The 15,777-nt window shown below is 36.6% G+C and overlaps 1 protein-coding gene and 1 long non-coding RNA gene across 2 annotated transcripts; both read right to left on the bottom strand.

The window, feature by feature from the left end:
* Positions 1 to 241: 241 nt before the first annotated feature.
* MFSD11 (major facilitator superfamily domain containing 11) lies at positions 242 to 13,556 on the bottom strand. The gene is made up of 13 exons (XM_010224994.2): positions 13,391 to 13,556; positions 11,276 to 11,331; positions 10,119 to 10,226; positions 9,597 to 9,676; positions 9,407 to 9,503; positions 8,422 to 8,480; positions 6,385 to 6,526; positions 5,523 to 5,563; positions 4,303 to 4,368; positions 3,093 to 3,218; positions 2,531 to 2,705; positions 1,623 to 1,758; positions 242 to 498 (listed from the first exon to the last, which is right to left on the bottom strand). The coding sequence occupies exons 1-13, from the start codon at positions 13,484 to 13,486 to the stop codon at positions 334 to 336; spliced, it is 1,347 nt and encodes a 448-aa protein (XP_010223296.2). The 5' UTR covers positions 13,487 to 13,556; the 3' UTR covers positions 242 to 333.
* A 232-nt stretch (positions 13,557 to 13,788) lies between these two features.
* On the bottom strand, positions 13,789 to 15,659 carry LOC148594914 (uncharacterized). Its single transcript, XR_015913296.1, has 2 exons — positions 15,533 to 15,659; positions 13,789 to 13,928 (listed from the first exon to the last, which is right to left on the bottom strand). It is a non-coding gene; the product is annotated as an uncharacterized LOC148594914 (long non-coding RNA).
* Between the last annotated feature and the right edge of the window lie 118 nt (positions 15,660 to 15,777).

Raw genomic sequence — 15,777 nt, 5'->3', positions numbered from 1 at the left:
TATCCATTCAAAAGGGATCTCAAAACAAAGTTCTTCAATGCACAGTTCACTATTTCCTCCCATTTCCAACATCTGATTTTTGCGAACCTGCACCTCACACCAGATGATTAAAGCAAGAAAAAAAAAAAAAAAAAAAAAAAAAAAAACACAACACTTTCAATTTTTGGCATTTTTCCCCCATGTTTCGTTACCACAGTTCCCATCAGCTAGACTGACGGTGATTTAGCAGTGGATTCCTTCATCTTAGCCTCAGCAACTCCATCTTTTCACCTTGTCACATCAGTTCACAGTTAATGTGCCCATTTTCTCCCTTGCACCAGGCTGGTGACGGCATCAAATGCTGCTGTAGTCAGAGCCCCGGGCAACGAAGGCTTCTGCTTCCCACTCCACCACAAAGAAGGTAACAGTCCCAAAGAACCCCACAACCACCATGATCAGGAGTTGCCACTGCAGGAGGAAGTAGTTGCTGTAGAAAAATGCGACTGCAGCACAGATGGACTGAGAGGGAAGAAGAAAATAAAAGCAAAAAATGAGCACTGGAATTATACTGTCTGGCATTAGTAGACAGGATTACCACTGACATACACGTAATTTAGAGACATCTTGAAAGCACATTTCTTCAGTAAATGTACCATTTTAAAACCTTTTTTTCATATTCTAACAGGTGTCTTGACATCACACGTAACAGATTTATTTTTCACTTGTTATTTAAATAACATTCACTGTAGAAAATGAACGCCTACACTCAGAAGCACTTATCACATCACAAATGCAAGAATTGTCCTGGTATTTAAAAAACAGTCTGGAAACAACACAGCCAAAGTATGAGTGGAATTTAAGACAAAAATGCAGAAAACCTTTTATCAGTTTTATAATACTACAAACAATTCTATATCAAAATAGTTGGGAGCTCTGACACACATCATTGCTTACTTGCAATCAATCCTTTTTAAAGATAAAATATTCATCAGCCCTCACATAGCATAAATAATTTTTATATTCAGTATCAATCTCTTAACTTGCTAAATATCAGGAAATAAAATAGAGCACTGCATAAATATCAGTGGAAATAATTAAGGAAGCAGCTGTCATCTATTAAACTAGACAAACCCTGAACTCTGCTCCCCAATTAACAGAAACACATTTGAGGATTAAGATAACTTAAAAAAAGAGAAATTACAAATTCTTATGTCTACATACTGGCAACTCCCTGTAACACAGCACAAAATCTGCAAGGTCTTCAACCACTATTTAAGAACTTCTTTTCCTTCTGACTTACTTCTCTGTCAAAGTCTTCCTTTGGAATACAAATTTAGTAAACATTGCCAAAAAATGTGCTCATCTGTACTTGCCTTTTGACTTTAAACCAGAACAATCACCATCTCTAAGCTTCCTCAAAACACACTAATCAGCTCTCACTCATGAATCATTTACACCAAACTGCAGAACTCAGCTGATGCTACCTGAAAACTTCTTTTCCTCCTAAGAATCAGAGTAATTAAAAGACAGGTTGGTATCCTTTGCAGGAACAAGAGAATTATTTTTCCTGAACTCATTACAAAAGTACTATTTCAATACTACGCCAGCAAGCATACATTCAAAAAGATGTGTGATATAAATACCTGAACAAACTTAAAGATGGCAAAGGCAGGAGCGCTGTCTTCTGAATAAAGGAATCCCAAAATACTGAGGAGTTGTGTGTTAAAGCAGCTGTCTCCCAAGCCCAACAGAAAGCTGCACAAAATGGCCACCTCCTTGCTGAGGAAGAAAGGAGAGTTAAATTTATAAGTCATTTTTTCAAACAGCCTACACAGCTATTGATTGAAGTAATGCTCTACCCCCACAAACTGTTGTTGTCAGACTTGTTTAGGAACAGAGAAAACAGTCATTATACTTTAATTATACCTTAAATTTCAATGCAACTGTGAACATTTGTCTGTTAGGAAGAATAGTTTAATTAGGTTTAAAATCCTTGAAGGTTAAGACTTCTGCTAATGGTACCTGTAGTCAACTCTATACCGAATTAGAGCTGCTAAAAGAAATCCTGGTGCTTAAAGGCAGCAAAGCAAAGCTGAGACTTGCACCGTGAGTTCATAAAAATTGAAGAGAAAGACAGACCCATTCACATTGCAGCAAACTGTATACACTGCGAATATTACAGTTTGGAAAACAGTCATCTGCAGAGTCACATACACATTAAACTAGCAGTTTTGAGCAATTAGCAGTTATGTCTGAACAAGCTGACACCACTATGTTTACACACAAACTGGCAAAAAAATACACCCCAACAGAAGGCTGCAAGGATGAGCTAAGGAAGCTCCCTAAATTTCTTTCCTAACAATAAGCTGTGTGAGAGAGTCTGGCTCCAGGTAGATCAAGCAGACTTTGATAATAAACATTGAAATGCGTTGGAAACCAGGGCAGGGTAAGGCTGGGGCTCTACACTGCAGTTAAACTGACTGAGCCCAATGCTATTTTAGAAGAAAACAGCATTTTTTTTTTCCAATGACAAAGGAAAAACCTTGCATACCTTGGAATCATATAAGCAATATCATCTGTTCCTTCCATAGGAGCAATAGGAGCATCATTTGGCATGTTGAAAAAAATTAAATAAAAGGCTATGAAATGCACAATGATGCCCAGCAGCACAACAGGGTTCCTACCAAAGCGATTCTTCTTGCTCACTAAACCAAAGATTCCTCCACCTGTAGGAGCGGAAAAAGATTGGATAATTGTTACTTAGGAAAACAGATATGAGAGTTTAGTTACTTCCCTTCATATCAGAACTGGAAGATCTAAAGAAAAGAACCAAACTTAAAATACTGCAACAAATGCTGAAAGCAGATTATGAAATTGTCTGTATTAGATACCGAAAAAGATACTTACATACTGAAATTTAGCAGTGTAATTACTTTAGTAATCGACTTTTTAAGCATATTTGTCTTTGTTTTTTTCCTGTAACTATTGTTGGAAGCTTGAAAGACACTAACTTAAGATCAGTAAGATACAATTAAATATAGCAGCATTTTGAATAACTGCAGCATCTTAATCTTTTTTTTTCCTTCTCTAAAAGTTAGTAAATTTAAACTCACCTAAGACTTCTCCAACACCAATAAAAATACCAGAGAGACCAATAAGGCTCTTCTCTTCATTACCAAACCTATTCACAGCACCAATGCATGTTCCGTATACTCCAGTAAAGAAAGTTAACTCCAAACCTTTGAAGGAAGACAAGAATATACATATATATATATACACACACATATATATATAAAAACTACTAAATACTACCTGAGAAACAGTTATTAAAAAAAATTGTTTATCCCTACAGTATCTTGGAAATTCATATTTAACTGAGATGTGTGACATATATAAGTTATTAATTATGAAACACTCCTGTGTCAGTTGATATTAAAAAATATTAGAAAAATACTATGTGCCACAATTATTAGTGTCACGTATGCACTAAAACTCAGCACTGGCTCTACTGATGCAGTCACATTTGGATGCTTTCCCAAAAGTCATAAAAAGTGCCACACAACAAAACACTTCACAATAATTAAAGGAAATAAAACCCATTTCAGTGTAAGAAAATGTTTTCCAAATTATAGCATTCCTGAGGAAGACCTGCATCCTCAAGCCACAAGCAAGATTCTTAATATACAAAGGTAGTAGTCTATGTGCAGCTCTATCTCATTATATATGTAAGAATAACTTTTGAAATACTTTCTACTGCCATTACTATGAGGAAAGGGAACAGAGTTGAGTCTAGGTAGTATGACTCCAAGATTTGTAGTCTACAAACATCACTTAATAGGAAGCATATTCTAAAATAATCCTGTTATGCTTACAGAAATAGACGATTTAATTCCTAAACTGATTTATTTCATCTCCTCTGCTCTTCACCACCACAAACAATATGGTGCTCCACAATCGTCTAGCAGGAGCAGGCTACCTAATGCAGCATGAAAACTGCAGCACCTCTAAAAATGATGAATTTTGAGCAGTCTTAAAAAATCAGAATAATGTTTGGAAACAAACACGTTCTTTGGCCTTATGGAGATTTGTATATTCCAAAATAAAGTGGCAATCATGACCATTATCCACTAGAGGGCAGCATCGAATTTTTCCAAACCAGACTGATTTAGGACATAAAAATGTCATAAAGTGGTAACTCACTCAAAGATTATCCAAATATTTAAGTAATATTTACAAAGATAGATAAAAACAATCCTGGTCCAATGCGCTCAGTTAAAATGCCCTCATACTGCTACACACTCATACATATTATTTGCTTTTTACCTGTATAGGCAGTTGTAACACTGAGAAGAAGAATCTCTTTGGTAAAGCTCAGCTTAACAGCTTTCCCTGTAAAGAAATACCAAGAGTAATTAATATAACCTTCAATAACATCATGAAAAGAATCTACACTTTCTTTTGATTTATGCTTAAAGCAAGAATAAGTTAAAATTACAAAGTATTATTTTATTATAGTAAAAATATGGTGCTAAACAGTCAGAGCCCAACTTGCAGTCTAAAAGAAATTAGGCGAAATGAATTTTTTTTTTTTGCAAGAAATGGAAGGAGGCCAAGAGTTAAGTGGGTTTTAATTAGACAATTTTTCACTCATTGCATTTTTGTACTCTCTTACTTCACAGTGATTGTATCTTTAAAGAACGAATAAATTATCAAGGGAACCTTCGTGTTTCCAAAACAAACCAACAGTCACAGGAAGGCTGCATCAAACCTCAGTGGAAGTGCAGACACTTACAGCTTAAAATGGTTGTTCTGAAGTGACATCATTTGACAACAAAATAAAACAACATGCAACATCTCCTTTAGCTTGTTAAGTGAAAAACTTTCACATGGTGGCTTTCCCAGCTGATGACAGCTCTGACATTATCTATATATGCAAGCTCTGTATGTAGCTGAAATCTGATACTGCATCACAGCAGCACTTCTCCAAACCCCTCCTCGACAAATCTAGCATGGAATAGATGCTAGAGTTTTTCTACTCTACTAGAGTAGCTAGTTATGCTACTAGAAGTTTGCTACTCTTTCTTTACTTGGAATCAGCCACTGTTTGCATGTGAAAGGAACTCTTTTGAGCTGGTCACCTCACACCAACTGCACAGCAACAGTAGTTTGTCCACATGTTAGTTCAGTGGTTCCCAAGCTTTTCTAGTTCTAAGCTCTGTTTCTGTCAGGGTCAAAATCACAAATACTCATATGGGCCAACTGAATTTCTACCAGGGCCCCAGCTCATTAATCCTGTGCCCCTACAAAAACAGTAATATCTGGCCTGAAAACCACTGCTGTTTGGCAGTCATTTCCTCAAACAGGCCAGCCCTCAAGGTCTGAATTTGGTGTAGAAGAATTGAAATGTGATCATAAAACTATAACTCTCTGCAAATGTTTGTTCTAAGCAACTTTTACATGACTGCAAATCAGCAGAATCCTGGAGAGCTGAAGAGAATACTTCTTGTTTGTTTTATGCAATTCTAATGTGAAACAGTACTTACTAAAGGCAGCCACTGCTCTTGTCATTTTGCTTTGGGAAGACCTGTGTAAACAAATAACTTCAGTCAGAATAGAAAAATAACCAGAGTAATCACTATGGAAGAAAGTGGATTCATTTATTTTTCAAATTTTCAATAAGGTTCTAGCCCAGCATCATGTATGCTAATATATTATTAAAAGTGTCTGAGAATCTAAACTACTAACCTCAAAAATTTATTTGCTTTCTGGTCAAATATATGCTATACTAGCCTTAACAGAGTGTTTCTGTTAAGTAACATTGAACATTTTTTTCCACTCTTTTACTTGCTTGGGTTTTTCTAATATTTTCATTTTTCTATTAATAAAACAAATATATCTACAATAATAGCTCAAACAAGACTGCACCCAATGTGTCTACCTATGCATTTCTAATTTATTAAACATGGTGGCATTCATGAACCTGCAAAAAGACTAGGATAAGTTGCAGCATATACATGTTTTAATACATGAAAGAAAAACTATATAAAGGAAAGGAATAATCTCTACTCCTTCCAACCTTTAAATCAAACTAGTGAAAGGAAGAGAAAAAAAAAAAAAAAAAGGAAAGATAGCTAAACAGTTCATAATCAGTAAAGAAGAGAGGTAAATGCTCTTTCAAAAGACATTCATTAATGGAACAACCTTAAGGGAAAACCCTGAAATCTCAGGAAAAACCCTAATTGTTTAATTCTCACTTAAGATACAGACACTTTACTAAATCTGTAATTCTACAGGTTGTTCATAACTTTCATGTTTTCAGCTCTGAGGGGAAAGTGCTCGGATTTATGGGCACAGGAGCACATAAACCTGTGTATGTGGCAATACATTATTACTATAAGCACTTACGAGTTGTCCCCCTGGAGTTCATTAGTAGAATCTTCCTCCCCTGGTGTTTTTGTGTCCTCTTGTTTTCTAATCAGAAAGAACAGAACTGTGCCCACAAGACTGATAACCGTCAGGGCAATGAAAACAGTTCTACGATCACTCTCTACAGAAAAACAAAAACCAAACATAATTAGATGTGCAAAAACCATTTTAGTCAACTACCTTCAAAGAATTAACACAGGTATCCTATGCAAGAGTGCTTAAAATACATATCAAAAGCTGTTGTGTTTGCTATCTTGCAGCATATGTGGAGGAAAAATTACTCAGTAGCTGGCAAGTTCTTAACTCACTTTATGATGCTAATAAATACTGGCGTATTAAATGTGTCACTTTTTTTTTTTTTGTCATGCAAGACTGAGTAATTTTTTTCCTTATTAACACTGAAAACATAGAAAGTGTTTACTAGCAGAAAGCACATCTTTCAAGACTTTCTATATTCGCTTTGAATTATACAAAACTACCCAAAAAAGCTCTTCTTTCTCAACACAACAAATAGAAGCAGTATATAACATGATAAACTCTAAGACTTGTGAACTACTAAAGCCTTAAAACCACTGAACTCTCAGTTAACTGACGAAGCATATGATGAATATCTGAAGGACACTAATTGCTGCCCTATGCAGCAGCAGTGCTGTTCCTGTTTAGCAGAGAAGTCTGCCATACAGCAGACGTTCCAATTTACAGATAGTTGGAGACAAAAATGCTATGAAATAGCTAATAGCTGTGATGGAGAAACAGACTGACTGATGCTAGGACCAGCGTTCAAGCCTAAAGACATTGCCTATGCACTTGCATTTTTTCCCTTCTAGCTTAAAAGCAAAGAAAAAACGTTTCCAAGTCAATTAGAATAACCTCCATTTGGTTATACACCAGAAAGACCATGTGCTTCTTGAAATGCCTGTTATGCTTTCAATATATATAGGAAAAGGGAGAAGGAATTAATTTTTAAATTCTCTTAAATCTTGTGATACGAGCATCTAGCTTTTATTTAAGAGGACACTCAGGACATGTCAAGTGTTTTCCATTTAAAGACAAGACTAAGGTAACAGTGGAACTCCTTCACTCAAGTGCTGCGTTCTTCTATTAACCAGAGCAATGCGATTTAGAAAGCAAATAATTTCAGACCCAGATTCAGGGCACCTCTAGTATTTTCAAGAGTGTTTAAGCCTTTGTGTTTAGGAAGAATGTGGAAGTTAACCTTTAAAAATTGACCTGTGAGGTGCTACCCAAACTGTGTGTGCAAAGAACGTGAAACAGAGTTACGAAGTGGGCTATTTTCCTCAATATGGCAATATTTCTGCACTGATAACATTTCTAGGTAATTATATTTTAAAAGTCACCATTTAATTCTTAACTGATTACAGAAATAGCTTTCTGTTTTGAATGTTAGAAGCACTGACCAATTTAGTAGATACTGTATTTTTTAGACTTCAAAAAAAAAAAAAACCCTCATAACCATAATAAAAGAGGACAATCAACCCCATTAACTCACAAAATGTTATTTTTCCCCTACCATAATCATGTTGTGTAATTAAATTTAATTTTGGCTCAGTTTCACCACTGCTAGCCAATTTCTTAGCTGATACCACCCACTCACCTTGTCTTGCTTGCTTACAGCAACAGCTGCCAACAATCTCCATGTTAAGACCTATGAGTTTCAACCACTAATCAGCTGAAGAATATGACTAAGCACATGCTGCTCTAATTCCTGCCCTTTAGCAGTCTAATGCAATGTCAAACATAGAAAATTACAGTATTATAAGCCCATTAGGAAGTTAGTCTTGATAAACCATGCCAAGAAATGAAGACTTTAAGCTACAGTTTCTTACACACTTTTCCAGAAATTCTGTTTAAAGCACTCTCAGTCCCACCAGACATCTCAACATCTGTCCTCCTACTGCTTTGTCACAGCACAATAGCTGATGCAATCTTGAAGCAAATTGGGGGGGTATTTTTTTTTATTTCATTGATTGCCTTTCACAAACAAGTAACACTCACCTGATATGTGAGTTTTTCCTTGCCAAGCAAAGTATATATAGAGGTTTCCAAAAAACAGACTGAAAATATAAAGAAATGAAAACACAGGTGAACAGCACTTTCTATGGTAAGACTTAAGTTGCAGTTATCACAAGAACACTATGCTACACAAAAATAATGTGCAACTGTGAAAGAAATACAAAAATTATTCATACACTCCATGTAAACCTATACATTTACATATTTACTCAACACATTTAAATACAGTAGAGGGTTCTTTCAAATGGAGCTAGCTATTCATTTTGAGCAGGAAATCAAGACATTTGGAGGCAGCAAAAATAAAAAAAAAAAAAATCAGCTTCTAAATCACCTGTCACTGGATTTTGAAACTTAGTAGTTCATAAAGCTGACTTTTATTTACAGAGATGATTTTGTAATGATTCCTTAAAAGAATCTTTGGTCTTACCTGAAGTATTGTCCCAGCAAGGTTAATTTGTTTGTTAACAGCTTAAGGGAAATTCTATATTAACCTATAGCTCCCTAAAATATGGCATTTGGGAATTTGCAGTGGGTCAGGAGAGCTGCCAAGTCCAGGCATGCGTAAAGCTCAGCTAGAAACCAGTGCTCATCCAGTTCTAGAAGAACTGAAGGCCCCATGCTGTGGAGGCCCCAGGTGAGGTTAGTCAGTTCAATTAAAGCTCATTAGCACTGAGGGACACTGACACATTAACACGGCCCTCCATGATCAGCAGGACTTTTGTCAGAGCTGAGAGACATCAAATGCTCTACTAAAACAGATGGATCTTTTTAGTGCATTGTGAGCAGAGGCCTGCAAAATAATTTTTATTCGTTACTCTATACTACATCATAGAAATGTTGCTTCCACTTCTCCCCTTCCACTTCACTTACTGAAGTTCTAGTATTTTAAAACAGTCTCCCACACTTATCAAAAAGTGTAAAAAATAAAACATCTCTTTGTCATATGCATTTAACAAATAAAGCTTACCTAGACTGTAAGAGCGCCCAAAATATTCCACTGTTCCTTCCTATGGAGTTTTCATCAGAATTTACAGTCAAACAATTTCCCTGTGCTGTCCACAATACTGTAACAGGGGAAAAAAAAAGAAAGAAAAAATCATTTTATAGATGTATATACAAATGCAGAAATTTGTGAGTAAGGTAAGAAAAATGCTTACCAGCAGCTGCAATGCCAATAAAAACTGAAACAGTGTAGAAAGCCCATGTAGAAGGCTGGATAAAGACTGCAATGTATAAGCTAAAATAGAACAGAACCGTTTATGAAATACAGATTTAAAATAGACAATACTCTTTAACAATTATATATATTAATAGCTTCCTGTAAGTGACCTGGGAAAATATCTCAAGTCGTATATTAAAAAAGGTGACCTTTTTACTCCGCTAAACATTTAATAATTTTTTTTAATGTAGGCATTAACCTAAGACAACAAACGGAACTCCACAGTTAGCCAAACCTGGAAATGCTATGGAAAAAAATATGTTCCGTTTTCTTTAGGTTGGAGTATCCTGAAGCTACAGTTGTACCTAGTGATACAGATATCTGAGTATTTGTGTAAGATGCCTTAATTAGCCCTATACAATTTCATGTAAAGCATCATAGCCTTAAGTATGAAAAAGGGAGACTTCGAAAAAGGGAGACTTCAAAGAAGGCAGACAAAAGATCCAGGAATAGCACTCACCTATAAAATACACCACTAATCACCATGGAGAGTTGAGGTCCTACTACTGCAACTATTGAAGGTGAAATAAGATTTGATGCAGAGAAAACTCCATAAATAATTGACATGCTACATAAATAAACAAGAAAGATGATTAAATACTTAAAAAGTAGGATTCAAGCATAGCTGATTTAATAAGACTGTTCAAAAACAGCCAAAGTATCAAGTCAAATGCATATATAGTTAAGTATCTGCATAACTTCCATATTCAAACATTTCCATCCTTTCTGTTGTTAATTACCTTCATCTATTGCACTTTATCTTGACATAGGAATACAGGAGCACACAAGATTTCCTGGATCACTGAATCTAGACCCAAACTACTGCCCGCAACTACATCTTATAATTTATGACTGGAATCTGCCGAATCAAGACTTAACAAGAGGTATGGAATTTGTGCCCAGTAGTTCTAAGGGCGACTATTCCAGACCCTCATTCATCCTATTAGTGAAGTTTTCAATTCATGACAGAGGTACCACAGCAATTTTATGACACTGCCTTACGTTAGCTGTATATTTTCAGTTTAAAATAAGACTGTAAAGCCTTCAAAGCAGCAACATTTTTCTAATGACGGATCAGTTTGGCATACAAAATGTCACTGTTCATACTTGAAACAGAAAACAAATATTCCAAAAGTGAGGCTGGCTATGCTTTTTCACAGCTTTGAACCTTGTTCATCTTCTCTTTCCAACCACTCCATTCAACTTTGTGAATCACACCTTTGACCTTTGTTGCAATCTTTCCTGAAAGCTGATCCACACAACCTATCATACACACAGGGCACAAAGGACAAAAAATCAAGTCCTAAGTTAGCAGTTTTTTTTTTTTTAAACAAAAAAAATCCACATTCTTCATCTCCTATGATAAAAAGCAGAGAATGTCATGATTATAGAGTGCTTTTTCTGCCTACAAAGAAAATACACAGAGCAGGTATACAATTCAATTAGAAAATAGAGTAAAACTAGACAGTTTTAAAATGAAAACATGCTTAAAACTTCTAAAATGTTATTAAATTGTGAAATAAGCAAAACATTACAATCTCTTAAAAGAATAAACAGGTATAATTATAACCAGCTTGACCCTGCAAAAAGCAAAGCAACGAGATCTTTATAAATTACCTTGTATAGCCACTGCCATGAAACTCTGTGCTGTTTAAATTTGTGATAACCGTTTGCTGTGAGGAAAAAAAAAAAAAAAAGCACATGTATTAACATGTTAAAGAGCCTCTTTTGGCTTTAAAAAATCTGCAGTAAAGTCACAATTAAAAATTAGAATTTGTCATTAGTAGATTCTTAATAGTACTCAAAATAATCAAAATATTAATTACAATTCAACAGTTGTGCTATAAAGGTAAGTATTACTGAGCTACCCATTTACCAGTATGAGAAATTCTCCTGGAGACAGACTCCAGCAAAGTTTGGTCTAGATTCACCTGGCCTCTTTAGAAAATCTAACTTAAGAGGCCTAATTTGGGGGCACTGTCACCTTATGTTCTCTCCCTCCTAATTAAGAAATAAGTATTTCTAGACAGGGGATTCAGATTCCTAACTGCAAAATAAACCATTTTAGGTAGGTGCCTCTCTCTTCTATACATAGATGGAATAAAGTGCACGGGTGGTCTATCACCCTGTGTTTACCTTTGCTTCACTGGACCTTGTTTATGATTGGAGCAACAACAGATGAAGCCATGAAACTAAGATCTGACTCTGGCTTCAGGTGAGGAATGGTACTAAAGGCTTATTTATGAAAGCAGAAGCTGATGAGATATTTGACAGTGAAAAAGGTATGTTTGAAGCAGTAATTATCATTTTGGGACTTTATCATGATTTTAACAGAAGTGTTAAGACATTGCAAAAAACTTGTTTCACAAATTACTTCTCAGATACGTATGTATAACTTGTCTCATCTAAAAAAAAAAGTAGAAACAAAAGCTGAAGTTTCACAATACTCTTAATACGATCTCTCAGCTTCTGCTAAGAGTTTCCGTTCTCTTCCTCTTCCCGTTAACTCCGATTCCCCTTTTTTTTTTCCCCTCCTTGAATCAGCTTTAGTGATCATGAGACCATTTAGTTAGTTGGATAGGGAGGCAGATCTGAATTAAAGTCATTTTAATAGATTAGGTGATACAATATTTAGCATAACTGTTTCATCACTTCATTCAAGTCAAATTCAGTGAGGTGCTGAGAATTCACTGCTTAAAGGGAGGGAAGAAAGTTAAAATAGAACTGCTTCTTCTGGCTGGAGTCTGTGTTTTAGGGTGCAATTTCATACTACTTAGTCCCATTAATTTCAAAAATTGATCAGCATCTGCAAAGTCTGAAAAATTAGAAACAGAACATCTAAGATCACTGATCATGCTGTATTCTATGATTTTTACCAAAAAAAAAAAAAAAAAAGCTCTGAGTAATCATTTCTGCAATGCAATGAAGGACATTTATCCCTATGACCCCAGAAAGGATTCTTCTTGCATGCAGAAAAAGGGAAGCTGGAAGGCCTGTGTGTTCAAGATATATTTAGACTTTTAACTCTTCTTCTGGCATATAATTAATGTTCAAAGTGACATCAATATCTAAGTTGGAGAATCTGGGTTAGGTATGTTAGCATCAGGACTGTGACAATTCAATTAGTAAAAATGCAGTCTGCTTTTATTCACAGTTTTGCTTCAGCATGCAAAGCAATACAAGATATCTAAGTAGTAAATTTATTTGGATGGAAGGTTAACTTGGCAGTTCTAGCAATTGTGAAAGTCTGGCTGCTTGTCAGCTGTTATTCTCACACACCCTCAATGGCTAATTTGCCAAAATAGAAAACACGACAGACTAGGAAAGCCACTCTAGGAGAAACTGGGAGGTATGGTTAATAACTACCTCTTAGTCAAATAGATATATATATAGCTACTCTATAGAAAAATCAGAAATATGAAAGGTCTAATTTAATTCAATTGTTAAATATTGGAGATGTCAATGCAGACACTATTTTAATCTACAAATATTTGATAGAATTCAATAATTTTCTACTTTCTAAGCAGACAGTTACATACTAAGTAGGGTATCTTAAAGTGAATTGCCTGAACATAAATTTAAACACTGAGTCAAAAGAAAGGAAATAAACTGTTAACGTGTCTTGCAAAATAAATATTCCAAGTGAAGAAATGATTAGCATTAGAGGAGGCAGAAGACAAGAAAAAAAGTGTAACTGATACAAATGTGACAGGTTTTGAAATTCACACTCACCGCAATATTTCCACATGTTTGGAAAGCAGTAAATATAAACATAAATGAGACTCCCAAAATAAGTATGTTGAAAAAATTTTTTGAATCTGGAGACATTTTTGTGTTTTCTTGGGAAGCTTGTCAACTCAGCCTGGAAAAACAGTATTTCTCCTTAGAAGCTTCCTCTTAAACTGTGGTGAAAACAAACAAACAAAAAGAATTAAACAAAGTATAAAGCTTTAAAATATGTTTGGAGTTGCTTGTTAATTATTAGGATGTAATTACCGACAAATCAAAAATCTTATGGCTACCTTAAATAAGGCACAGCAAAATCCGTAAGTGAAAAAATAAAAATGACGGTTCAGCACGAAAGGATAAAGATACTCTCTACCTTTTCACATGAAGTTAATATTGCAGCCTGCAGCGTATTACTTCTTCATGTCATCTCTTCTCACCAAAAGAAGCAGTTTTCCGTATACTGAACTAGTTAATTATCACAGGGTTCTTTTTTTTTGCCATTGTTCTGAACCAGGATCCTGGTCAAAAGCCATTAAATCACCTGACGAAGGAAAAATGAGACACTCAGACACACAAGTCATTCCATTCATGTTCGGCAGGAAATAAGGAAAATTTCACAATATAGATCAGCTGACCCAGGCAAGAGAGCCCTCATGCACTCTGGGAAATGCAGTCTTATTAAAATATACTCCTCCTTCTGCTGTAAAGGGCAGCACGCCCCTAATCCCTAAAATAAGATTCGTACTAGTCACTCGTATAAGCCTTACTTTTTAATTCAAGCAAATCTCTCCTCTTCCTAAATTATTCATCTGCAGATCTTTATGATTCTATTTTTACAGTAATCTTAAACTGGCCTCTCCATTAAAAAAAATGAAAAAAAAAAAGTGCAAATTCCCCTTTAGCCACCGTACCCCACTAACATCTGCCTTTCCCTTTATGCAAGCACAGACATCAGCTGTGTAACTGGTACAGATTGAAATTATTCTAGCAAAGGATCCCAAGGTGTTACCATTGATCAGTTCCCCGGGTCAAGTCCCAGCACAGCTCCAGAAATTCCCTGTGCTCACACAAAGCCTGACAGGGAGGCAAACAAGTGCAGGAGCAAGTCTGTAGCAAAGGCTACAGAAGTGATGATTTAAAGTAGCTGTAAGAAGACTAAGGGACATTGATTCCCTTAAAGCAACAGCGTTTTCTATCTAAAGGAAAAAAAAATCCTTAGGGAGAGGATTTCAGCAGGTGAATGAGAGTATCTTCAATTAAACCACTCTGGAGTAAAAAAATATAGAAATCAAGACCAAGTATATTGGTTTAGTTAGTAGCTGATGTTCCTTATTATTTTAGGTATTTATTTTATGCCATATTACGCATTAAAAAAAACAGATTGAGAGTAAGAACAAGGACTTAAACCCTAGTACTGAACTTTCACACAAAGTAGCTATTAAAGTGTGATTTATCTCCTGCCCTTCAAGGTCGCCTTTAGCAATCACTTTCAGTTCAGTACTTCCATTTTTCAGTTCAAAACTTCCATTTTTTCCTTGCATCAATATTGCAACTGCATTATATATATATATATATATTTGACAAAAGAGCATTTTTAATTTCAGGCACAAATACTGATCCCCGTGGTAAGGTGGGACCTAGGTATCATTGTTTATATATATATATCTCAACGTTGGGCAATTTTCGTCAGTGCCTGAAGACATTCAGCAGCGCTGGGCCGGGCTGCCTATTAGGGCTGGGGAGGGCACGCGGGGCCCTCCCCGACAAGGGCCGCTCACCCGCCGGCCCCGGTACCTCAGGGCAGGGCACTGCGAGCTGCCCGGGCTCGCATCGCTGCCCCGGAGCTCCCCATCCGCGCCCGGCGGAGCGGGCAGAGCCGCGGCGGCACCGCGGGAGGGACATGGGCCCCGCGGCGGCACCGCAGCCACAAACCCTTCCCCGGCCCTGCCCCGCGCCGCCTCCCCTCGCCTCAGCGTCCGCCATTTTAAACTGTCACCTTCCCCCACCCCCGCAGAGGCTTGTGGCTACTGTTTTTTTCTCCTCCTCACGGCGCAGAGCCTTTCCCCCCTTTCTCCTACCTCCTGACAAAATCTGCCTCACCTTATTTTATTTAGTTATTTATTACTTAAAAAAAAAAAAACTTACCGTTTAAATTTTCCCCGCCTCCACCGATTCCTTCCGGGTCATACCGAAGCACTCTTAACGGTCACTTTTAAAAACAGAGTAGTTATTAATTTAGAGTGTGATTTACCTCTTGCCCTTCGAGGCCGCCCTTAGCAACCGCTACCCTCGCGTTAAAAAAAAAAAAGCAACGAACAAAACCCGCCGCCTGCGGGACCCGGCGCGCGCGGGGGCCGCGCTCCAGGGCACGGGGGGCCGCCGCGCGGCGC

Source organism: Tinamus guttatus, unplaced genomic scaffold (assembly GCF_059628265.1).
Source record: "Tinamus guttatus ecotype Peru unplaced genomic scaffold, ASM5962826v1 Tinamus_guttatus_pri_ptg000188l, whole genome shotgun sequence".
Lineage (NCBI taxonomy): Eukaryota > Metazoa > Chordata > Aves > Tinamiformes > Tinamidae > Tinamus > Tinamus guttatus.
The sequence above is the reverse complement of the archived record's forward strand: the minus strand, read 5'-3'. Positions and strand labels throughout refer to the sequence as shown.

What these genes read in the sequence shown, in the direction of transcription:
- MFSD11 (XM_010224994.2), bottom strand. Translation starts at nt 13,486, where the DNA reads ATGTCTCCAGATTCAAAAAATTTTTTCAACATACTTATTTTGGGAGTC. An exon ending in AAACATGTGGAAATATTGCG is followed by an intron (nt 11,332 to 13,390) that starts GTGAGTGTGAAT and finishes TTTTCCTCACAG; the next exon opens with CAAACGGTTATCACAAATTT. An exon ending in ATTGCTTATATGATTCCAAG is followed by an intron (nt 1,759 to 2,530) that starts GTATGCAAGGTT and finishes TTTCTTCCTCAG; the next exon opens with CAAGGAGGTGGCCATTTTGT.